Source organism: Coptis chinensis, chromosome 1 (assembly GCF_015680905.1).
Source record: "Coptis chinensis isolate HL-2020 chromosome 1, ASM1568090v1, whole genome shotgun sequence".
Lineage (NCBI taxonomy): Eukaryota > Viridiplantae > Streptophyta > Magnoliopsida > Ranunculales > Ranunculaceae > Coptis > Coptis chinensis.
This window is the reverse complement of record NC_141456.1, coordinates 30,704,936-30,730,319: the sequence shown is the minus strand read 5'-3', so window position 1 is coordinate 30,730,319 and position 25,384 is coordinate 30,704,936. Positions and strand designations below refer to the sequence as shown.

General features: G+C 37.0%; 2 protein-coding genes across 7 annotated transcripts; one reads left to right on the top strand and one right to left on the bottom strand.

Moving 5' to 3' along the window:
- Positions 1-6,549: 6,549 nt before the first annotated feature.
- LOC147523418 (uncharacterized) lies at positions 6,550-19,859 on the bottom strand. 6 transcript variants are annotated; one of them, XM_086598506.1, is made up of 7 exons: positions 19,722-19,859; positions 19,242-19,540; positions 19,071-19,158; positions 9,884-11,311; positions 9,682-9,795; positions 9,382-9,439; positions 6,550-7,078 (listed from the first exon to the last, which is right to left on the bottom strand). In XM_086598506.1, the coding sequence occupies exons 4-6, from the start codon at positions 9,983-9,985 to the stop codon at positions 9,389-9,391; spliced, it is 267 nt and encodes an 88-aa protein (XP_086454632.1). In that variant the 5' UTR covers positions 9,986-11,311; positions 19,071-19,158; positions 19,242-19,540; positions 19,722-19,859; the 3' UTR covers positions 6,550-7,078; positions 9,382-9,388. The 6 variants fall into 6 exon arrangements, 5 of the variants coding, with proteins under 5 accessions (XP_086454632.1, XP_086454636.1, XP_086454621.1 ...); XM_086598510.1 differs by lacking the exons at positions 19,071-19,158; positions 19,242-19,540; positions 19,722-19,859 and adding an exon at positions 18,484-18,643 and having other exon boundaries at positions 9,884-10,048; positions 10,128-11,311; XM_086598501.1 differs by lacking the exons at positions 6,550-7,078; positions 9,382-9,439; positions 9,682-9,795 and adding an exon at positions 18,484-18,668 and having other exon boundaries at positions 10,814-11,311.
- Positions 19,860-20,978: 1,119 nt separating this feature from the next.
- LOC147523417 (transcription factor MYB114-like) lies at positions 20,979-22,337 on the top strand. Its single transcript, XM_086562134.1, has 3 exons — positions 20,979-21,237; positions 21,450-21,579; positions 21,853-22,337. The coding sequence occupies exons 1-3, from the start codon at positions 21,120-21,122 to the stop codon at positions 22,265-22,267; spliced, it is 663 nt and encodes a 220-aa protein (XP_086418260.1). The 5' UTR covers positions 20,979-21,119; the 3' UTR covers positions 22,268-22,337.
- Positions 22,338-25,384: the final 3,047 nt, after the last annotated feature.

Genomic DNA, 25,384 nt, shown 5'->3' with positions numbered 1-25,384 from the left:
ATATATGATATTCATGTTTTTTGCATTGTAGTTTTCCTCGATATGAATTAAGTATATGGATAGCTTTTCGTGAAAATGGTTTTCTAAAATCGGGGGTAGCGAGGGATTGTTTTCTGGTTAAAAGTGAAAAACTGGTTTTGGGGAAAGGTTAAGCGTCTCTTGTCTCGGTAAGGAGGCGAGAGATGGATTTTGTAATCGCGGTAAGGATTACCCGTTGTTTGTAACTAGGTCGCGAAGTTACGATTGGTCCCGGATGGTCGAATATTATTTCACGATGATTAAGCCGTTTAGGAATCATCGGTTGTTATTTATTATGGCCGCCCGTTTGGGAGTCATAGGTTTGTTACCTTTCGATTTAAAATCCGGGAACTCACACCTATATAATCAACGGTTTTAAAAGAAAAACTAGATATGTAACTAGAGTATTTGAAAACAATCGGTATCATACAGTATATATATATATAGATATTACTATGTTTATCACGAGGGATTTAGAAAAGGAACCGTGAATTCCTATAAAGAAGGAACTGTTGTCGCATTTCGGAGACGGCGATTAAACTCTAGGATTCAAACGTGGTGTACACCTTTCGAGGTGGTGGGCCACCTTTAAAGGGATGCATCACTGGATGTAGTCCGGGAATTCCTTTTCTACTTTTCTAGATAACCATGCTTGTAGTGTCACGCTGTATGGTGATTAGCTTGAGTGGGGTTACATGTTACCTCGATGAGGTTTAGACGCGAGGAGTGAGAGTTTAGTCCACTCCACGGATATGTGTCGATCCCGAAAGCGATCTGCGGTCGTCGAGCGGTTGACCACCGTAAAGTTAGGTGACAGCCGTATGGGGGTCGTGGTCACGAGGCCCACCCGAGCCCTAAAAGCTTTGGGGATTTTGTGTGTCTGAAACACAACAACGGCATTTCAGCTCCTCGGTAAAAAATCAGGAAAACAATCGGTGCATGGTTCACCTTTGGGAAATCTTGAACGAGATTGCCTTACTGTGGCCGAAAAGTACCGGTCGTACCCTCACCATTCTAATAGGATCACAAATGCCCACGATAGTTGTATGCTGATTGTGAAAACTATATTTTGTATATCAATGAAGCATGCCGATGTGATTTATGCTAGTTAGTGATGTATATATACATAGTCACAATATTTGAATACTATTATAGAAACCCTGCATGTTTTAAATGTTTTCTATAAGTAAACTATTATTGGTTATGTGCGTTTCTACTGGGCATAGTTGTTTGCTCATCCTACCTAACATTTCAGACGAGCCAGTTGCGGAGGAGGCTTTTCCTAACCCTAGCGAGGAGGGTTATGGGGATTTGGGAGGATTCCCTTATGCTTGACGAGAGGCAGAGTCAAGGTTATATTTGGACTGTATAGAGATGACCTAGGTTATTCTTTTGCTGTATATAATGAGCCTAGCTCTTTTCCTTTGGTTGTATAGAAAGAGACTAGTTTCTTTTGTTGTATATATAGAGAGCTAGGTCATTTTGATGTAATAATCGTATTTGGCAACGGTTCTCCTTGTGTTGTAGTTATATCGTCATATCCCTGTAGTAGTTAGAGTTAAGTGTAGTATATATGGTTGTTGGATGTATGTATGGTTGTTGGAAGGGAATTATAAGATGTCCAGGGTTTATGACAGGTTATGACAGGTTTTTAGGGTTTACGAACGTCGATCAAACAAAGGAAACTCTGCCGAAATTTCGGTAGAATCGGGATAGGTGTCTGCCTCGAGATTCATTCCACGTCCTCGGGATGTGTGTTGGGTCTCGGGGCGTGACAAGCACAAAACATGTGAATTTATAACTTTTTTAATCATTTTTATTTTATTGCTTTTTAGTTACCAGCGAATGAGTATACAAGTGAATTTATGAAGATTGAAGAGGATTTGCTAGTTTCTCAAGTTTGGTCATAATTGTTTTTTTTTATTTGCCAATGTATCACTTTCTTTATTTCTATATTTTATCGAATTAACAAGATGTTTCGAATGATGAGCTCCATGATCAAAGTAGCGGGATGGAATACCCAGATTTTAGTGATTCATTTGTTACAGATGTGGTAAGCCATAAAATTTTAGTTTATTAATCAAAGAAATGTTTGCTTTATCTGAGTTAATGATATTATTACATGTGATTTTTTGTTTGGCGAATTTAGGTGTTCCCATCTCATAAAGAAATGGTGAATTGGGTCCAACAAGTGGGGAGAGGTTTGGGCATGATTATTGTTACTGGGAGGTCGGATCTAAATACCAGTGGAAGGACTCCAAGAATTTTTTTGGAATGTCAGCGCTCTGGTGAGTATCGAGTGCATGTGAAAAAAAAATGGTAAAGAAAATCAAGCAAGAGGAAGAGAAATGCGGGAACGAGACAGTGTGGTTGTTGATTAAAAATAAGAGGAGTTTTTGTTCCTTATTCAAAAGATTGTTGGAAAATTGAGGTGGTTTTTGGTCGTCACAATCATTCTGTTGCTGTACAGCTAGAGGGCCACTCATATGCCAATAGATTAAGAGTTGAAGAGAAAGCTTTAGTCGCTGATTTGATGAAAGCAGGGATGAGACCCAAGAATACTCTTAAGAACCTTAATGAAAATTTTCCAGATAATACATCAACCGTACAAACTTCATACAACTTTCGCAAGAAAAACAAAGTAGAAGTCATGGCAGGTAGAACAGAAATGCAACAGCTTTTACATTTGATTTCTCAGGAAGGCTATATTCACCATGTTAGATGTGTAGACAGTACAAATGAGGTTAGGGATTTGTGTTGGGTGCATCCAGACAACATATCTTTGTCCAAGTGTTTCCCATATGTCTTCATCATGGATGCCACCTACAAGATGAATATGCATGACTACCCACTATTCGAGATAGTAGGTGTCACCCCTACTCACAAGACTTTTTCGGCATTTTATTGTCTAATGCAGAGAGAAACTACATATGACTTTAGTTGGACACTAGAGAAATTTAAGTTAATGTTAGATGGCTTGACACCTTTGGTAATGCTAACTGTGCTGATGCTGCTTTAATGAAAGCTTTGGAAGTTGTTTTCCCTCAAGTTACTAAATTGGTGTGCCGATTTTACATAAATATGAATGTTGCACATAGGACAAGAAAAGAGCTTCCTAATGTGGAATCGTGCCAAAAAATTTCTAGTTTATGGGATCGTATTAGTAAGTTCTACAACTGATGCGGAGGTGGAGTGGCAATAAAATTATATTGTCGAGAAGTTCAAGGAGTTTCCAGATTTGATTGATTATCTTCAAAACACATGGATGTCTTGCAGAGATTTTTTATGCTTGGTCAAATCGTTGCGTGAACTTTGGTGAGAAAACCACAAACCGAGCCGAAGGTGCACAAGCTTTACTAAAGCAAAACTTGAATGGAAGAAAAAATCATACATTCCTTGACATGTGGGAATTGATCCATCCTAATGTCGTTGCTCAAGTTATCAAAATTAGAGCTTCATTTTAGCAAAGCATAAACAACATTAAGCATGCACATATGATTGCTTTGTTTAGTGAAATTTGAGGCTTTGTGTCAAGGAAAGCGATGGATCTATTGCTTGAAGAAAGAGAAAGATGTGAAAATGTAGGAAGTTCTGCAAAAAAGTGTGGTTGTGTTCTCCGTCGCACACATGGGTTACCATGTGCCCATTCATTGAATGGTCTTTCTAAGAGGGGGGAAAAGCTTACTATGAATCTGATTCACCCATTTTGGGAGAAGCTAAGTGCAACACCTAACCCAATTGATTGAGGTGACCTAGACTACAAAGATGAATTTGCTTTGTTTGTTGACCATTACCAAAATTCTTTTGTGGATCAGAAAAAAAAAATTGTTGCAAAGATTGAGGGAAATAAGTTGTTCGCAAAATACTTTGTTGATCCCTCCTCAAAGAAAAGTGAAACCAACGGGAAGACCGGTTGGTAGTCTTGGCAAAAAAACTAAAGGGTCAACGAAAAATGAAAGTAAAGATGAAGACTCAACAAAAAGATATCCTTCGGCTTGGGAGAGATTGATACCTCTTATAGTACCAACCAATGAATCAGTTGCTTCTGTGCAACATGCTCCGAAAAAGTGAAAAATATCTTCAGTGCAGAAAGCTCCTAAGGAATCTCTGAAGAAGGCTTCACAAAATATTGTTGCTCCGAAAAAGGTTGTTGCTTTGAAAAAGCTCCAAAGAATCATGTTGCTCCGATAAGTACGAAAGAAAAATATCTTCCACTTGTGCATAAATCTTTTCGCCAATATGTAGAAGATTTTGAAATTGTGAGCGGTGATGGAAAATGTGGTTTTCGGGTAGTTGCAGTTGGTATGGGATTTGATAAGGAGATGGGGTGGATACAAGTGAGGCAAGACTTGGTTGAAGAGATTGACACATGGAGGCACGATTTATATGATAAAATGTGGCACGATGATGGAGCCTCAAAACTTCGTACATCATCGATTGGTATAAAAGCCCGTGTTATTCCTCGAAATATATGTTGATGCCCGAAACCAGTTATTTAATTGCTAGTAAGTATAACGTGGTTTTAGTTTTTTATCCCCCATAGTGGCATACATTCTTTCCTTCCATTGCACCCAAGTCCTTCACGTAATCCTAAAATAATTGGTGTTTTGTGCGACAAAGACAATAATCTCTCCATGAAGTCACAGGTCTAGGAAATAGACAATTCTGGTAGAGTTTTACATTGACATAATGGTTATTGTTTTGTGCGACAAAGACAATAACCATTATGTCAATGTAAAACTCTACCAGAATTGTCTATTCCCTAGACCTGTGACTTCATGGAGAGATTTTGTTTTTCAAGGAGGTGGTGAATGGAGAGATTGGGCATTACCTAGAGTCGATGCATACACGGAGGCTTTTAGGAACCTTCAACTTCTGACAGATGTTGGAGTTGAACACTATGCAATTATCCTATCTGACATTGATGATGATGATGACGATTTGATGTAGTTTTTCAGTGAATGTAAGGCTAAACTTTTGTAAAATGATGTTTACTTGTAACGTTTTTTGAATGGTGGCTACTTGTAATTTTGTGTAAATGGTGGTTACTTATAATTTTGTGTAAATGGTGGTTACTTGTAATTTTTTGGAATGACGAGAATGTAATGAAAAAGTGAAGATCAAATGTTAATCATCTTTACTTTGTTGATTAAACGTTGAATTTTAAGGAAAACACTTACATATCTTTATGTTGTTAAGTTTAAGAGTATCAAAAAATATAGTGTGCATGTGTTTGCAAATGTCACAGATTTAATGTCTTTCACCTCGCTAAGATTGAATTGTACCAAGCAAACCCCATATGAATTATCGAAATGGAACAATATAAATGACCAAATGACCAAGTGATACTCGATTTTAAGATTGCACGCATGTTTATGGATTCAAATGTTAAATGCAGAAGAGATCGAGTGTGTTTATGAATATATTCAAATGTTAATCATCTTTACTTTGTTTATTAACTATGAAATTTGAAGGAAAACACTTGTATATCTCTACCTTGTTAAGTTTAAGAGTATAAAAAATTAACACTTTAAAATGTATCAAAACAAGCACTCATGACAGGTACCTACTGTGAGATAGATTAATTGACAACAGGCACCTACCGAAGAAGATTGAATCTCACGGCAACTCATAAACGTGGAAAACTGACGACAATCAACTGTCGTAGCTCATTTTTTACTTGAAAATGATCGAACCCCTAGTGGAATGCCACGACAGCCAAATGCCGCCAACAGAACAAACCCGCAGCACAAGGGTGCCGCTAAAAGACCACACTGACGGCCATCAACCGTCGTAGCTCACTTTTTAACTTGAAAATGATCGAACCTTTGTTGGAATGCCACGCAGCCAGGTGCTGGCAGCAGAACAAACCCACGGCACAAGGGTGCAGCCAAAAGACCACATGAACGGCAATCAACTGTCGTAGCTCGTTTTTAATTTGAAAATGATCGAACCTTTGTTGGAATGCCACGGCAGCCAAGTGCCACTAGCAAAACAAACCCACGACACAAGTGTGCCGCCAAAAGACCACATGGACGGCAATCAACTGTTGTAGCTCATTTTTTACTTGAAAATGATCGAACCCCTACTAGAATGCCACGGCAACAAGGTGTCTCTAGCAGAACAAACCCACAGCACAAGTGTTCCGCCAAAAGACCACATGGGCGATAATGAACTGTTGTAGCTCATTTTTAACTTGAAAATGATCGAACCCCTATTATAATGCCACGGCAACCAGATGCCGCCAACAGAACAAACCTGCGACATAAGGGTGCCGCCTAAAGACCACATGGACGACAATCAACTGCCGTAGCTCATTTTTTACTCAAAATAGCAAGCTCCTAATCCAAAAGACTTGAGGCTAGTTTTCCGTAAGCAGAATAAGATCCCAACTTTTTTAAGACATTCTTAAATCAAGAAGCTTATCCTTGGTTTATTAAATTGAGAGTTTGGATTAGAATTTTTCATGGCGGATTAGAATTTGTTATGTTTGGTATTTACGCTTCAAACACTTTAAAAGGAACTGCACAATATTCCAACACTTTTCATATCAAGAACAAATTTTAGCAGAGTTTCGTCTATATTTTTAACATTAAATCATAAAATCTATCATACGTGAAAACAAGTTTCGCAAATATTTGAAGAGCCCAAGTTTTGTGCACCATTACATATTCCAACACTCATCAGAACTTTTTCTTTCTACTACCTCAACTTCAACCTCGACCTCGACCTCACCCTCGACCTTGAGTTCGTTGGACCTGGACCTGTAGTCTTTCTTTTCATCACATTCACAGGACTGCCATCATTCTAAACAACCGCAGCACAACCTTCATACTTAGGACCACCAACCAGATCTGTAGATACAAAGACACAGAAGAATCATGAACCGGATCTTTGGATATAGAAGACGCAGAAGAACCATAAACCGGATCTTTGGATGCAGAAGACGCAGAAGAATCATCAATCTTAAGTATTTGGTATGCTTCAGTTATTTGCGCAATAGCACTTCCCCATCCATCACAGTCTTGAAAATGCTCTTTGCTTTTGATATACGAGAAATCTGCAATTTCATCAATTCATATACTTTAGAAGAAAAAATAAACCATGACAAGAATAGGATCTAAAAGTAGACAAAAATTTGAATATATGATCAATAAAATAAAGACAAGCTAAAAGTCTAGGCCAAACATATATTTCTCAAAACACAAAAAGGTAAAAGTTGTCCGTAAGCCAACTTCCAAAAAAAAGACATGAAACTTTCTTTAAATTCAAATTTATCTCTGTAACTCACAATTGCATGGGGACAAATTATATTAGAATCTAGACTCAAAATATTATAGTTCCTGTTTAGATTTCCAAAGCGGATTCCCACTCAAAAAATCTTCATAACACGATTTAACTTACGACAAAATCTCAGCCCCATCTAGAAGAAAACTTAAGTCAAAAATGGTAAAAATCTTGATTTTCAGCAAACTTGATTTCTGAAGAGCTATTTTCCAAATGGTACAACTCTTTCCACATGTATCCAAAAGAAACGAGGCTTTTTGCGTTGAAAAGCTAACACATATAACTTACTTGCTTATGTTTTACAAAAACTCTCAATCTCATTCTAAATATATTAAAACTAGGCTCGAACACATAACGCAGAAACTGATTTTTGACGCACTGTTTTCTGCCATCCAAACTTCTAGACATCATAACTAATTCTATAGGCCTCAGAATGCAATGAGGCCAATTGGGATGGAAAGCATACTCGCAAACCTTACTTTTTTATGTTTTCCTGAACACCAAACTCTCATCCAAACTATATAAAAACTAGACTGTAATACAGTGCACAGAAACTGTTCCTGAAGCGCAAATTTTTGACGCGTAGACTTATGGAGCTCATATCTTTCTCCACCCACACCCAAATGATATGATTTTTGGATATGTGTTTCGTCTACATGTCTTATATCTACCATAAAAATTTCGAATCATTTGAATATGGGAAAGTCAGTCAACTAGCTGTTGTATGTCGGCATGGCAGATTGAGAATAAAGCAAATAGTTCACTTCCTAAAACCATAGTATATATGAAATACCAAAAATATTCAAAATCAAAGTATAACCTAAGGATTCCAACAATGATTCAAAACCTAAGTATAACCAATGGATAAATGATTTTTTTACATAAAATGAGTTAAGGATAAAGCGGAACAGATGCTTCACGCAAGCGTTTGGATTCACCAAGCACTCCCTTTAAGTGCTTTTTTTTGTGTCATACAGTAGCTAGTCTAGTACAACATTAGATGGTTCTCTGCAGGGTCAGCCTTTGATTACAAGTATAGCTTAGCTCATAGCCCCCTACCAATGACACATCGTGGTAAAGCGTGACCGTTCGAAAACCTCTAAGTGGGTGTTCCTACTTTACATCAGTAAATAAAAAGGCAAGGTAGAATAGCATCAGTCAAGCTCTCACGGCAGGAACAATGCCGATTCTCATTCCTTAGAAGTCGGACCTGACAACTGTATTTGAGTCCGTTCATTCCTCACTGTACTAATGCCGGTGGGGAGACCGTAGACTAAATGGAAACCGGAACTCTTACTTTCTTGTGTGTAATGATTAGCTACTAGTTAGAATGAATTCTTATCGGTGTTTAACATCACCAACTCCTTTTGGAAGCTCTTCTTAAACCATAGGGCTGGTTTGGAACCCTAAGCTGAGTCTGTTGACTGAGTAACCTAAGCCGAAAAGGTGGACGGAGATGGTTACTAAGCCGAATCCCCATAGCGAGGGCTGCTAACTACACTCTTTGAATTTGTTATGTAACTAAGCATGTGTGTAAGCTCTATGCCTTTGCGCGCTAAGACTTTATTGGCTAACCCAAGCAACCCACCCTGATGAGCGCTATTGCTTGAATGCTCGGTTAGCATTAAGTGAGATGGCACTGAAGAAGATCTATAAGACCTCCGATCAAAGAACAAAATTAGTGCTTTAAATTGACTTCTTTCCATAACATCAGCTAACTCATTCTAAAGGCCACAGAATGAGAGACAAACAAAACTAACTCATTCTATTTATCATAACATCAACTCCTATATCATAACATCAAACTCTACAAACCCAAGTTCCTAAATTTTTAGGAACTTTTTATTAACCCCAATTCAATTTTAGCAAATAAAACAAAAGAATCCACTCATCTGAATAGAGTTTCGCCGAAACCGATTTGACAAGCAAGCAAGAATAATATACACCCAAAATGAACATGGTCCATTACTACTTGATTGCATTCACATGTTAAGCAAACATGAAAAAAAAAGTAATGAAAGAGAAATTTCACACGAAACACAGAGGTAAAAAAAAAAAAAAAAAAACAACACATACCAACTCATCATAGGTAGGTCGAGCAACCATTGAAACGCGTTTGAACAATCCAGAGCACCTAACAGGATTTTGAACACGAGGGTGGTTAACACTGTAATACAACTCGATATATTTGGGATTGCAGTATGAAGAATCAACAACATCCGTTCCACGCATTGTCTCGTTTAAGACATGGTTAAACCACTGTGACCAGTGAATGTTTGGGTAAATGATTTTTTAATTATGAGGAGTACTCGTGTCAAGCTCCTATATAAGTTGCTTGAGTGGAATACCTTGAACCCTACCAAATTGGCGCAATACCTGATCTAGGTGATAAGCCGCCAAATCATCAAGACAACAAAGGTATCCACTAAAGAACAAAACCTCATCAAAAGAAAAAGATGCCCGCACGTCTCTATAAGGATCCCAAGTTACCTACAAAAGAAAATCACAATTGATATTTAAAAAGGCACATCTATACAATCCAACATGATTTTTAATATATATGGAATTTAAATCTTACATCTCTTGCTTCCAACTCATCAAGCTCCTCTCGAACTGAAACCAAACTTGTCATGATATCACCTGTACTGATCCCAACGAGCCACCTTTTCATGAGTGGCATGTCTATAGTACATTTAGAATTATAAGGGGGCCAGAAGCAAGGAAAATGCTCATACACCCATGCCTGAAAATATTTAAGTCATACCACAACCACTGCTACAAAATATCAAAAAAATAAAAATAGAAAACATTTTAACACATACCTCAACCAAAGCTGCAATACCACAAAATTGTCTTACGTCATGCTAAGAAGCAAGGCTTAGTTGCTTGTACAAATACACTCCGCCAGACATACCCCAAGCATAATCTTTCACTTTTTCCAAATTCAACAAAAACTTCATGTATGCCACAAATATTTTATCACCAGACTTATTTGGGAAGAGTACACATCCAAGCAATAATAAGAAATAACCCCTCACACAATTATCAATTATTTCGCTATCTTTACTATTTTCCTTTCCCGCCAACTTAGAACTAAGCCAACCCAAAGACATAGCCTTACCAGCACCACCGCAATCGTCTAACTTTTCATCTATCTCAGCTTCTGTTACTGCTAGAGATAACCCTTGCACTAGTAATTGTTTAGCATATGCCTTTTTAATATTGACTTTCCCAACCAACGCTTCACCCCTAATTGAAACCCAGAAAGTTGTTTAATATCGTCCAGAGTGATTGTCATTTCTCAAAATGGGAGATGAAAGTTGTTTGTCTCACAATGCCATCTCTCGATGAAAGCACAAAGAATGACTCTGTTAACATACCTATAGGTGAGCAACAAAGGGGAAAGGTCTAAATCTTTAACCTTTTGCCAAAATGTTGTGCATTTTCCCTCCACAACCCATGCCAACATCTTCATTGTGTGTTGGTGAGTTTTCAATACTCCGCGCTCTTACAAAACACGTATTTTCTCATTACAACGAACACAAATGAGTTATATATAATAAAACAAATACCTTATTGCATAAGTAACACACCTTTCCCAACCATACAAGGAAATATACATGCTCATAATACCACCTCAAAATAGAATCTCTATCATCTATCATTGTCGTTGGGCCTCCAGGGAATGAACCCTCTTTGGGATATTCTTCTCTTACATCGGGACCCTTGGCTTTTTCCTTCTTCTTTTTCAAAGAAAGTATAAAAGTTTTGTCAGAGTATTCTTGAACCCCTTCTTGAGAGTCTATGGAATTGCTTTCTTCAAAATTTTCTTCCTCAAAAAAAGAAACACTTGGAATTTCTTCTTCAATAACATTCTTATCCCGCTTTCTTCGATTGTGGTTTTTACAGAAAGAAGCAGTTTGAGGTTGCTTGTTGGCTCTTGACAACTTTGTAGCACTAGGTTGTACTTGGGAAGCCTTTGCACCTCTAGTTTTAGGAGGCATCACTACAAAAATCATACAACTAATCATAGTTTATTCTTTAACAGATTTGAAATGATATGCAGTATAAACAACATCATTACAATTATTTAAAATGAAATAAAAAAATTCAAACATTCGATATATATTTAGCAAAAAATGCAACATCTATTTAGTTTCAATAAAACCAAACTCAAAAAAAAATTACAAGAAAAACATCATTTTAGGCATTTCATCAAACATCTAACGCACTTTATCCAACTTATATTTCATACAACCAAAACCAACTTCATTTCAATCCAAAATAATCAACAAATTCATCTACGCAATCGCTCGAAGTTCTTTTACGCATTTAATCAAAAACAACAATGCACTTTACAATAATTTAAATCAACATTAAACCAAGAATATCTAAAAATTCAAACACTAAAAATTCAAACCCCATTGCAGAGTAACAATTAATACAAATTTTTATGAAACTGGCGATACTGTAAATCTCTAACTAAACTGTAAACTAAAAATAAACAATTAAAGTTTTTTCAAATATACAAATTAGTTTTTTCAAATTTATCCAATTTAATTTACAAGAAACCATAAGAACAATTACCCAACTTAATTTACATAACAAATTGCGAAGAATAAAAGTCGAAATTGAAAAAGAAATTGAATGAATGACAAGAGGAGTATATGAATACCGAAATGTCCAAATTGAAATTGAAAAAGAAGATGAAAGGTGCAAATTAAGAGGAGCGGGAGAGAGCGCCAATGTTTTCTATTTTGAAGAAGAAGTAGTCACCAGTTCCTTTTTCTTTTCTTTTTTTTCTTTTTTGTTTTGTGTTGTGGTCATTTCCAAAAAGTGGGGTGGGGGTGCTTTGGATGGTGGGGTGTATGGAAAATAATGTCTTATTAAATGGAGGGGTGCTAGTACCACAGATTTAGGGAAAGGGATGCTAGTTCCATTTTATGGGGTGTCAATACCGCGACCCTTTTTTTGAGGAATGAAGATAGAAAGTGGACAACCATTAGACTCAACCTAATGGGATGTGATGAATAATTTGAATATGTAAAAGTGAGCACACATGTCACTTAAAGTTTGAATTTGTATAATTTGTAATGAGAACAAGCGGTGAGGACAAATGTTTACTTTAAATGACTTGAAAAAGCAACCTAATTTCAAAATTACCGAAAAGGCCAGACAGGGACGTAAAATGTCAAGTTTACCCCTTACGCTAAATAAAAAACGGAAAATTACCTATAGGCTGAACTGTCAAATTTCTATGACCAAAAACCAGGTGGTCTAACTTTTATGACCAGTCAAATGGTAATATACAATTTTCGTTACCAAAAACCAAACTAACCAAGGATCCCAGTTATATTAATGCAATGAAGTGTTTATTATTGTTTTTTTCCCAAAAATACCCTCCACATAATAAATGCTGCATCATTTATACCTAATATATATTATCCATTTCCTTAGCCCGATTTGGTTACTATAGCCACGTATAACCAAAAGAGAAAATCTAGTGTGCGCAGGAGAGAGAGTGGTATAGTTAATGTAGGTCACTCATCACAGCAAAAGGTGCATGTGTATTGCATCACGAAGTACTATGCAAGGGCCCAAATTCATGCGTACCGGTGCAGCAGGCGTACTCTAGAATTGCTATAAACAAAAAGAAGCTGCATAATTGGCAACTTTTAGACTACGGATATGTTGAGTGCTGATAGAAGGATAGAAGCACAAAATATCGTGGCGGCTCACGGAATCGGAGGCAAATTTTCGCTACTATCATAGAGGTTAAACTCCAGCATTCAAGACATGCATGTAATATTACAGAGATCTATTTTCACATTGACTCACACGATTTTGCAGAAGTTCACAAAAACTATTTGCTCCTTGGCCATATAGTCCTGTACCATTGCACAATATATCAAGCAAAAGACATTCTACAAGTGGTACTGTTCAATGACACAAGGATTAATGTAACTAACGAGCAAGGATAACCAACGGGGTAACGTGTAACAGCTCTGTGCAGATCAACCAAATTTGTTCAAAATTTATATTATAATATTGTTTGATGCCATGATATTTGTCAGTACCCTCCACTCTCAACCACTCGTGGCAGACCACATGTTCAAACTACAAGCATGTCGTGCATACGACCTGAGGTCAGGTCGTCCAAACGACCTAGGAAACGTAACCGCTGTAAGCTAGTCAACAACATCATTAATGACAGATCATTACTTCGTAATTGAAGGAGTAAAAGCAATCATCAATACAGCGCAAAAGTGGGGATCTACGCCTATAAAAGGAAGCATCTTCTCCATTCTCAAGAGGAGGTTCACATTCTCTCCATCTCCAACTCAATCACTCAAGATGAACTATGTCTAACTTGATTCCAATAGTACATAAGAGAACTGGATACGTAGACAGCTCAGAATACCGAATTGAGTTCAGTCAAACATCTTATACAAACCCTATTATTCGAGATTGTAAGGTCGTGACTAAAATGTACCTCTACATTGGCGCCGTCTGCCGGTTCGTTTTCTTGAAAAAGCATTCACACTATTTTCTCAAGCCCACGAAACTTGGTAAAACCACCAGAGAAGAACAATCAGCATTCTTCCATTCAACTATCAATGGCAGCAAGCGAAAAGTCAACGTTCTAAGAGATAAGTCTACATTCAACTATCTTTCATTTATATTAATCTTTAATCTTTGGATCAGTTCAGATAATCTGTGCACACTTCTATGTTGCAAGATATACTTCATACTTACAGATCACTTGCAGTCGATCTAGTACCAACCCAAGGGTTGCAACTACTACCATGTCACACGTTCCTTTACGGCGAATCGGTGACAATATAGATCCAGGAATCCAACTTACAGGTCGCTCCTTACCAGGTCAACTAAAGTGTTGGTTCAACCAATCTCAAACATAAATTTCAGAGCATGTTAATCTATGGACCTATATCAATGAGGAGAAGTGCACACTAACACAACTCATCATAGAGCTATATTTAAAACCTCAGCCAGATCTCATGCAAAGACCTCTGCCAAGTCGTCCATCAGCCAGGTCGTCATCAGTCATGTTGTCCTCAGCCAAGTCGTCCTTAGCCAGGTCATCCTTCTCTAGTTTGTCCTCCTCCAAGTCATCTTCAGCCAAGTCGTCCATCAGATTAGCACATCATCAGCTCAGGTCAGACAAAAATAGAAAAAAATGAATTTGCAAGAGAAAATAGTGGATTTTGACATCGAAAATGGCTACCATAGAGCATAGCTGGATGGTGACAGTATGCGCGCCGCCGAGAGCTTTCCAAATTTGGGTCGCACACGTGATTCTGACAACTGTAGCCAAAGTTATGGCCAAAATACCAAAACGCATCTAAACTTACTCCGATTAGCTAAATATCACGATTACTTGCCATCTTTGCGCTGATCCGCCAACTCATGATACTTTAGTACCATCAATGTGCAATCTGACAACTCAGCATCATCTGGCTCAGATCCTCCTGCATCACTTAGCCAGGTTATCCTCAGATCAGGTCATCCTCAGCTCAAGTCATCATCAAGTTAGGTAGTCCTCAGCTCAGATCATCCTCAAGTCAGGTCGTCCTCAGATCAGCTCATCCTCAAGTTAGGTCATCCTCAGATCAGATCATCCTTTGATCAGGTCGTCCTCAACTCAGGTCCTCAAGACAGGTCGTCCTCATATCAGCTCATCCTTAGCTCAAGTCGTCCTCAAGTCAAGTCGTCCTCAAGTCAGGTCATCCTAAGATTAGCTTATCCTCATATCAGTTCATCCTTTGATTAGGTTGTCCTCAGCTCAGGTCATCCTCAGGTTAGGTCGTCCTCAGATTAAGTCATCCTCAAGTCAGGTCAAAGTAGGTCTACAACCTAGAAGAAGCAACCAATATTCCAACTATCAGTTCAACTCAAACACAATCACTGTCAGTTCAGCTTGTACACAGGTTGTCATCAGTTCACTGGACCTTGAACGAACATCAATATTCCAGGTTGTCCCAGACTAACCACACCGCAAAACTCGCGTCGATGATGTCAATCAATCTAAAAAAGCTCGCTCGCCATGGAGTTATACTACACACAAAAAGTTGCCAGCATATCCATCATCAATTGAAATAACAAATCAAGGGGAAGCAATACTTTGTCGAATTAAGGAATCAACAATTCCCAACTGAGAAGCATCTAAGTGTTCCCGAACAAGATATAATTAACAATTCAAAGCACGCAGTTCCTCCTCGACAATTTGCATATACTACAAACTAGTGAGTTGCTCGAATTGCAAAATGGAAGCTCTCTTCCTTGTAGTTTATTACAAGTCAATCAAGATGGGGGCTAGCTATAGACATCTCCGAACTGAGACAAGCTATTGCCATCTAAACATGTCAACCAAGCTCCAACATTGGGGCTAAACAACATTAACACCCTCACAAAGGGCTGATTCTACTACGAACTGGGGGCTAGCTATAAGCACGACAGCTCAAGGCTAACTATCAATATAGTAATTCCCCCAAAAGGCTTACTATCAGCTAACCAAATTGGCATCTATGATCATAGTAACGCCCCCAAAAGGCTTACTATTCAGCCAACTCAAATGGCATCTACGACAATAATAGCGCCCCCAAAAGGCTAGCTATCAACTAATCAGCTTGACGCCCTACTAAGGATCAAGTTCGAACCACGCACTATGATGTCAGATCGCAATCAAGGACACTCAACGAGAAACAACCATAGTGACGCCCCCAAAAGACTAGCTATCAACCATATTGACGCCTCCCAAAAGGCTAACTATCAACAAAAACACTCCCAAAAGGCGAACAAATCAACTTAACACCAACGCCATGCTTAAGCTTGATTCAACTGTAATTACCACTCAAAAGCTAATTATCAGTCAAATCCAATCCACGATACCCCAAAAAGGACCACAAATCAACTTAAAACCTCTGATAGGGTTAAGCTTGATTCAACTGTAATTACCACTCAAAGGCTAATTATCAGTCAAATCCAATCTACGAACTACGAGCTACGACATACGATTTACGATCTACGTACTACGAGCTATGATTTGCGCACTACGACGTAGGACCTACTATATCAACTCCCAACAAAGCTCTAAGCAACAAATGACATCCAACCTACAAACATAGAAAATTCAATTCGCAACAATCTCCATTTTCAACCAAGTAAGACACGCAATCTCCTTTATTATCTTTCTTTACACCACTATTCTACAAATAATGATATAAAGAAAGGGGCTATGTCAATACCCTCCACTCTCAACCACTCGTGGTAGACCACGTGTCCAGACTACAAGTAGGTCGTGCATACGACCTAAGGTCAGGTCATCCAAACAACCTAGGAAACATAACCACTGCAAGCTAGTCAACAACATTATTAATGACAAATCATTACTTCGTAACAGAAGGAGTAAAAACAATCATCAAGACAGCGCAAAAGGAAGTGTCTTCTCTATTCTCAAGAGGAGACTCACATTCTCTCCATCTCCAACTCAATCACTCAAGATGAACTACGTCTGACTTGATTCCAGTTCATCAGAGAACTGGATACGTAGGCAGCTCAGAACACCAACCTGAGTTCAGTCAAACATCTTATACAAACCCTATTCTCCGAGATTGTAAGGTCGTGACTAAAATGTACCTCTACAATATTCCAGAGACGGTAAATCTAGTTTACGAAGTAGGCAGCTTAGTACTGTCTGCTTAATTTATTAAACAATCCCACTACCTAATGAAAATAGATAAATGGGTACTCAAATATTATAATATTCATCAAGCAAAAACTAAGAATAGCTAGCAATAAAATTCCAGTACCATATCTCCAGCCACAAAGGACCAACAACTAGTTACACCATTCACATACATGAAACATGAATCTCCCATAATCCAACAAAAAGAGTGGGAATATTTATTAAAGCATGAAAATAACAATGATTGAACTAGTTTCAAGATTACTAATTTAAGGCCGCCATGCACGTTGCGCGATTGTGACCAACCAATCCACATCGACCACAATGAAGAGGCCTCTTTTCTATATCTTGTGACTCAATACGTCTCTTCTTGCGACGTCCAGGGCAAAAATGAGTTACTTGTGGACTCAACTTTGCACCTTGTTCTAAAAATTCATCACCTGTAAGAGATGGCATGTCCTAAGTCACTATTGGTCGAATACCCTCAGAGTATATCTTCTCTTGTGCTTCTCTCTTGAAGTAATCATCCACATAGGAGTAAGGGTCTAAGTTTTGTCGTTTCAGTACTGCGCATGCATGCACGCATTAATCCACTGTGATGCCAATCCATGCATGTGCATGATCTAGTTTGCGTGTTAACACAATGGTTTACCTCTCCACCACGAACCTCGTATTCAGTTGTGGAGGAATGTGTATATGTTAAACCCACTAAATGATCCAATTTCGCTTGAAGATCTTCATCTATCAAAAGTCCCACAGGGTATTCCCATTCACATTTACGACGATCATCTAGTAGTTTCATCATCTTCATCCTAATGGTGTCAATCATAGCAAGGATCGGCATGTCACGAGCCTCCCTAATCTAACTATATTAAAAGACTCAGCATGGTTAGAAGTCATCAAGTTAAACCTTCTTTGTGGAAACTTTGAAACGACCTAATGCTCCAGTTTCTAATCAATCAAATAACTATATGCGTTACTCGATATGCAATTCACTTCATTCAAACCTCGGTCGTAATCAACACCTAACCTTGCACAAGTTGTTTTCCATAGAGCAGTCTTTAAAGCATCTTTCATACGCGGCCCCAAACGATCACCTCTAATATGCGCTAACACATTTTGTTCCAAATGTCGAAAACAATGAGCGTGCAATATATACACTTCCAAATACATCACTACTAGTACTAATTATGTTTTGATGTCTATCGAACACAATTATAAAATCATCATGCTGATACTGAAGAGCAAACATAAAATTTGTTAAAAACCAATGCCAATCACGATAAGTCTCACCAACAACAACTGCAAAAACCATTGGAAACATGCCATTACCAGCATCTATTGCAATGGCAGATAAAAGAGTGCCCTTGAACCCATCCTTTAAGAAAGTACCATCTATAACTAATATTGGTTAACACCCAGTTCAAAACCCATGCAATGATGTATAAAATGAAATAAAACACTGTGTAAACCTGTTCTGCTCGTCCCAAGTAACTTTTGCAACACTCCTAGCATTGCTTTCCTTATTCCTTTCACAATACCAGGGCAACCACTTGTAGGAATCACCCATATAGCCATTAATTAGCTCCTTCGCTAATTCCTTAGCACGCCAAGCTTGCTTGTAAGGCAATTCTATATCGTAGTCATGCATGAAATCCTTCACAATTTGGCAGGGAGAATAACTAGGTGTCACCCGGATTTTTTCTAAAATAATATCTGCAATAAGTTTTTTGGAAATGCCCATATCGATATTGAAATTATCTGCTGCAGTATGTGTATGCTCTTCTACAAATTTGTACATCATAAACTAATCTGTATCTCCAATTCTACTGGCACTGGCTTTCCATTTGCACTCAACAATGTCACACCAAGCCCTAATGTAAATTTTGTCATTATCTTTGTATTGAAAACAAAATTTGTGTGATAAAGCAAATTTTCTCAAACTTAATCGAAATTCGACCCCAGTTAAGAACAATTGTCCAACCTTAGTCAGTGATTTAGCCTAAATGGATGACAATAAAAGCGTTTTGCCCTTAGCAATAGAACTCGACGTACTTACAAATTCTAGTGGAAGATGCGAGGAAATGGTTTGAGATCTTGACTGGTTAAGAACACCATTAGTTGAAGGATCCGCAATTTGAGATGACCTGCAACAACCAAAACTAATGACAATTAGACGAACAGAAGGAACATTAGATACTAAAGTATCAATAAATAAATGCAATCGTACCTAATCGTGGCATGGATATAATCTGAACAGTCGCCAATTTCAAAGACATATATATCTACTGCATCCTCATTACAACGGATAAAGTTGTTGTAGTCAATTTCCGTTCGCATGATAATTGGTGGGCGTTGATGGTTTTGTATAGAGTACCTAATAACAATTCTATCTCTCCCAATCTTTGTGCAATCACAAACCTCACTCGCAAATAAATCATAATTCATGAGTGGATCAATAAGAAATTCCTCAGTTGAACTTCCTTCGTAAGTACGTGTATGTACCATTTGGAGAGCGAGTCACCCAACCTCCAAAAAAGCAAGCAATAACACATAAGTGACTTTGTACTGGTGGAAGACATCCTACACGTTAGATATTTTTTTACTTATACGTAAACATGTTCTATAACTTCAAAATCTTTAATAAAAATAAAATAAAATTGGAGTTTGTGAGGAAATTTTAAAGTAATATTTTAATTGGAGAAAATACCTTTAACTAGAGTGTTTATTGGTTTGGTGAATAGGAGAAAAGGAGAATGGTGAAATGAAGAAGAGATGATTGACTAAGAGAGAAAGATGGAAGAGAATGGACGTAGAGGTAAAATATTTTAGTGAATCACCTTTCCGGATTCTTTGATTTGAAAATGAGTAAAGTTATTAGTTGTTACCAAAAATAAAATATTGGAAAAAATATTTGAAGAAGTGTATTTTTGGAAAAAAGTGTGAATTTATGCTCTCTTAGTTAGTCTTACTCGGCTCTTCCTAGTTAGTTTGGTTTTTGGTCACAAAAATTGTAGATTACCATTTGATGGTCCTAAAAATTAGACCACCTGGTTTTTGGTCATAGAAATTCAAAAGTTCCACCATAAGTAATTTTCCGAATAAAAAACAGCTGCCCAACCAAAATGACCCATATGCATATATGCATATACAATCTGCATACCAGATATGCACCTGGTCTGCGTAAACAATGTACTGTGCATGCAAGCAAGATAGCCAATAAATGCTGATTGGTAACCATTTTTAAATCCAAATGTAGATATGCAAATGAAATGTGCATACCGGGTATGCACAACACATTCTGTCATACCAAAACCAAAACGACCTAAGGATAATATATTTCAAAAGTGGGTTATTTGTCCTTGGGCAAGTTATTTTTCACTCAAAGTGTGCCCTTTTGAGTTATTTGCATTTGAAATGGGCCTTTTTGAATGATTTTGAAACTGGACTGTCCTAGAGAGTATTTTAACCCGAAATTGGCTTTTTTGGCCAATTTATTGTAATTTTTATTTTATTTCTATTTTTTCTTGTTAAGTTTCTATTTAAGGATCGGAAATTAAAAAAGATTGAAATGCTACAGTGAAATGTGATTGAAGGGCTTCTAATAGTTCCAAGAACCATATATATCCCCATATACAAGTACAACACAGACCTAGTGAGGATTTACGCATCTAGTGAGGTCGCTCTTCAGTTCAAATAGGGCACAACAACAATTAATTAAATAAAAATGACGAGGAGGGTTATGCAAGGGTATGAATAGCACATGAACAACTTGATGATGTCATGTGCCAAAGATTGCAGATTTGCTTTGCATGTTAATGTTGACGATTGAGTGGAAAAAATAAGAATAACTACAGCCTTGTACGTCCTTTCAGAAAGGGCACAGAGTCTTAAATGTATACCCTTAATTACTTGGTTCATGCATGAGAGATTGCTATAAAAAAACGACTAGCATAATGCACATGGAAGGCATACAAGCACATGTTTTGTTTCGTTCCTACTTGTTAGTTATATTTAAACGTTGCAAGAGATTTCTCTATTTCTCTATAGCCCAAACCCTCCAAAAGTCTAGCTAATAACTTCAACTTTCTATCTCTCTTTCCAAATAATGGAAGGCAGCGGCCAGTATAAGAGAGGTTTATGGACAGAAGAAGAAGACAAGATTCTCATGGATTACATAAGAGTGCATGGTATAGGAAGATGGAATCGTATAGCTAAGATGACAGGTGTTCGATGTTAACTATATTTATGGAATATATATGTTATCCAAGCAGATTAGATGTACTTCTGCTTGTAGCATTTCACAAGTTTATCTCTAACAACCTAACTTAACATAAGATTTTGATGATACAGACACATTTATATGTACCCTCATAGTGAAAATATAATGTTATTCTTTGGCACTAATTAAGTGTTGCACTCGATCTGTTTCTTATAGGTTTGAAGAGGTGTGGAAAGAGTTGCAGGTTAAGGTGGATAAATTACTTAAGTCCAAATGTGAAAAAAGGTGATTTTACAGAGGAAGAAGAAGACCTCATAACCAGACTCCATAAGCTTCTTGGCAACCGGTTCAGCACTTGCGCTTATCTTTTATTTTCTTTGAAATATTACATATTTGTTCAACTAAACTTTGAAAGTTCGAGTCCATTTAACTATGTGTCTAACTATGATGTGTCGAGATATACTATGATTAATTAGTACCGCAGTAACATGTTGCGGGTTATAGATTAATGATTATTGAACAGTACAGTAGTCCCTAATAAGTGATGTAGATCTTTGTTGAGGCAGTCATGGAAATTGTCTGATTGTAAACTAGTGATTTGGTGATTCCTTCTTTGTAGGTGGTCCCTAATAGCAGGTCGAGTACCTGGGCGAACAGACAACCAAGTTAAGAACCATTGGAACACGCATTTGAGCAAGAAGCAGCTCGGTGTCAATAAGAGAAAAAGAAAAGTTGGTAAGCCGTCCTCATCAAGACTCCCTGGAGATGACGACAACAGGAAAGAAAAGGATTCAAATTTCATGGTTTCAGGTCATGATAGTAATGGTGGATCTGTAGAACTGCTAGTGAATGAGTTTTCTCAAAGTGTTGCTGAGACCTCAAACACAAATGAGATTCCACCTAGGGAATGTTTTCTGAGTTCTTGTTGGTTCTCAAATGATGATATAATCCTAGACCACCCTAGTTTAATGGAATTAGCGAATTTGTATCCTCTTGAATTGCTTTGGCATGACTTGGAATATGTATGCCAATAGCTTCAGTGTGTACCACGCACTAACCGTGTTTCAATGGTGAGACGTGTATATAAACATTCTGAGTTATTCTTAATTCTTATGACTCATCATGTCTACTGATCGACTTTGCAATATAGTAAGCAGCTTTATTACATTCCCTAAAATATACGCGGAATGCTTAATCTTTGAAAATTCATAAGAAGGATTAAAATTCAGGAATGAATTATGTTATATCTGGAATACTTTAATCCTACATCTTTAATATTCTAATCTATTATTGATAAAAAAAAAATAAAATAAAAGAGAAATACCCAAAATTGGAGATAGACAATAAAGAAAAGTTTCTCAAAAGTGAATCGAAGGAAAAAAAAAATAAATAAATATATATATATATATATATATATATATATTTGCTCTAGTTAGGACTTTCCGAATAAAAATCTTCTAAAACAATTCATTGACTAAACAAATTCTCTCTACTTATTGATTTTTTTGATTTTTTTTTTTTTTATCAAACAATTTCTTTTTTTCTCTCCTCCACTTTTTCTCTCCAACCCCACCTTTTTCTCTCTCTCTCTACTTTATTGATTTTTTTTGACTCCACACACTCTCTTTCTCTCTCTCCTCTCTCTCCACTTTATCAAACAATTTCAGTTACTTTTTTTTCTCTCTCCTTTCTCTCAACTTTTTTCTTCAACCCCACCTTTTCTCTCTCCTCTCTCTTTATTGATTTTCTTTGACCCCACACACTCTCTTTCTCTCTTCTCTCTCTCTACTTTATCTAACAATTTCACGTGCTTTTTTCATTCTCCTCAATTTTTTCTCTCCTCTCTATCTTTTAATTTATTTTTCCACACTTCCCAACTTCCAACCCCACCTTCACACTCTCACCTCAATATCACCACCACATTTTTATTTATTTTTTATATTTTAAGAGTGTTCCAACATGGAACAAAATAGTCAACACTATACTATTGCTTTTCAGCATCAGTACACAAGTAAGCTCAATTTTTTCACTGTTTTTTTTTTCTCAATTTTTTATTATTAAATGTTAATTAATTATATTCCATTTTTAACATATTGGGTGGTATGCTCAATTTATATACATTTAATTTCTTAAGAATTATTATTAAATGCCAACTAATTATAATGTTGCTCATATTTTGAAATTGATATGTGTAGCATCTATTGAATGGATATGGAGTTTGAACATTTGGACTCAGATGAAGAAGAACAGTCTGATATGATTTATATGCCTGAAGTAAAAGAAGATTACAAACCGAAAATAGGACAAGAATTTCACTCTTTGGATGAAGCTTATGAATTTTACAACACTTATGCAAAAGTGGCTGGATTTAGTATACGAAGTAATTATACTAAGAAGGATAAAGAAAGCAATGAAATAACTAGGAAGAATCTTGTTGTTTCAAAGAAGGGAAACCTAAACAAAAAATAAGAGAAAAAGAAAAGGCGACGGGGATTGTTAAGTGAGGGTTTGCAAGGCAAAATTGTCGGAGTTTTGAAGAATAAATTGAAGTCGGGTTACAGCGTCAGCCAATTTATCGAGGTCCACAACCACTCACTTTCAACCCCTCATAAAGTACATCTGTTGAGATCTCACCGTGGCGTATTGATATATGCTTCTTTACTACTACTTAGAGGTTTGAACTCTCTAAATTGATGCAAAAGCAACTCAAGGTCCTTACTCACGATCTTGATTTAAGTAGAGTTGGAATAAGGATTGAACCAACCAACCTAAAGTCTAGGACAACTATAAATTGGTTGTCCTGATAAAGGAACTAAGGAGTAAGGTTATAATACTAATGCTAGGTTTTTCTTTCCTACACAACATTTAGAAAAACATTAAAGTTTGAAATCATGCACTTAAACAAAATACAAATTACTAAGAAAAAGGTGGAGAGTTAATCCTCCTCATGTGAAACTAACATTTAGTTTATTGATTTGAAAAGGTTTATTGATTCTTCCTAGACTCATAGACAAGTCCCTAATGGAAAAAAAAGATTTGATCCACTAGCATGTATGGCTCACTAAAAAGAGCTCATACATGCTAGCAAAATGAAAACAAAGCAATGACTTATCTCTAGCTCATTGCTTGATTCCTAACTAGACACTACACCAACTATCATTTTGGGATAGGATGTAGAGTTAGTTGTTCTTCCTAAAACCTACCAAACCAACAACAATTGTTTTTCCCTCACATGAGTTGGATTAACTCCCCAAAAGGAAGTTAGCTCATGATCCTTTGAGACAAGGAATTTAAACTAGAGAAACAAAGAAAGAGAGAAAAGAAATAAGATAAACAATCAAACTCACTTCTATTTATTTTCTAGAAAAAACAAGTGTTTCCTCCATTAAAACTATTACAAGCTTTCTAATAAAACTAAAACTAACTTATGGTTTTTTTCACTAAGGAACTAAAATAATGCCATGTAAGGAAAATAAGTCAAGGGAGTAAATGGAGTGTCCCCCACACTTGTCTAATTTCTTCTCCATTTGAGAGAAATCTTATTTCCTCCCACGTGAATCATCAAACCACATTAATTCATTTTTATCCACCACATTAAAACAAAGTGACATCTTGCCTTTTTTTCACTATTAACACCTAATCTAATTTATTACATGCAAGGTGGAAACTTTGCACCAATAATTTGTTATTTTTGTCTTGATATGCTCCATGATTGATGACTCATCCAATCTTGTGGCCCCGCATAGTGGGTCCATATGCGATCGATGGCGGTCCGGTATTTTTGGGCAGTTTTACAACTTCCCGCCTATGCGTAGAGTTCATCGCCCTGATTGTCTGAGCAGCTCTCTTGTCGCATTCGGAGTCATGGTTCGAGAGGTAGGAGCTTTGGAAGTTTGATGCTTCTGTGTGGATTTGGGAGAATTCATATATACGCCGTTCCTCGTGCTTTATTGCAGGTTTAACCAATATTTCCATGTTTACTGCAAATACCTGCAAAAGTATGAAAACATATTTATTTCATGATTATTGATAAGAGCCCAAAATTGTAGTCTTAACCCTATAACAGTCATACTTTTAGACCAATTATGTGAGTAATAATTAAGAGTTAACACTGATTACGTGTTTTTATGCATTTCAGTCTTCAAAGTCCA

Bases quoted from the DNA above. Each gene is read 5' to 3' on its own strand.
- LOC147523418 (XM_086598495.1), bottom strand. From the start codon at position 19,519: ATGGTACATACACGTACTTACGAAGGAAGTTCAACTGAGGAATTTCTT. The intron at 19,159-19,241 runs GTACGATTGCAT...TGGTTGTTGCAG, and splicing joins TATATCCATGCCACGATTAG to GTCATCTCAAATTGCGGATC. The intron at 11,312-19,066 runs GTACGTCGAGTT...TGATTTTTGTAG, and splicing joins TCTTCCACTAGAATTTGTAA to TGATGCCTCCTAAAACTAGA.
- LOC147523417 (XM_086562134.1), top strand. From the start codon at position 21,120: ATGGAAGGCAGCGGCCAGTATAAGAGAGGTTTATGGACAGAAGAAGAA. The intron at 21,238-21,449 runs GTGTTCGATGTT...TGTTTCTTATAG, and splicing joins TCGTATAGCTAAGATGACAG to GTTTGAAGAGGTGTGGAAAG. The intron at 21,580-21,852 runs GTTCAGCACTTG...CCTTCTTTGTAG, and splicing joins CATAAGCTTCTTGGCAACCG to GTGGTCCCTAATAGCAGGTC.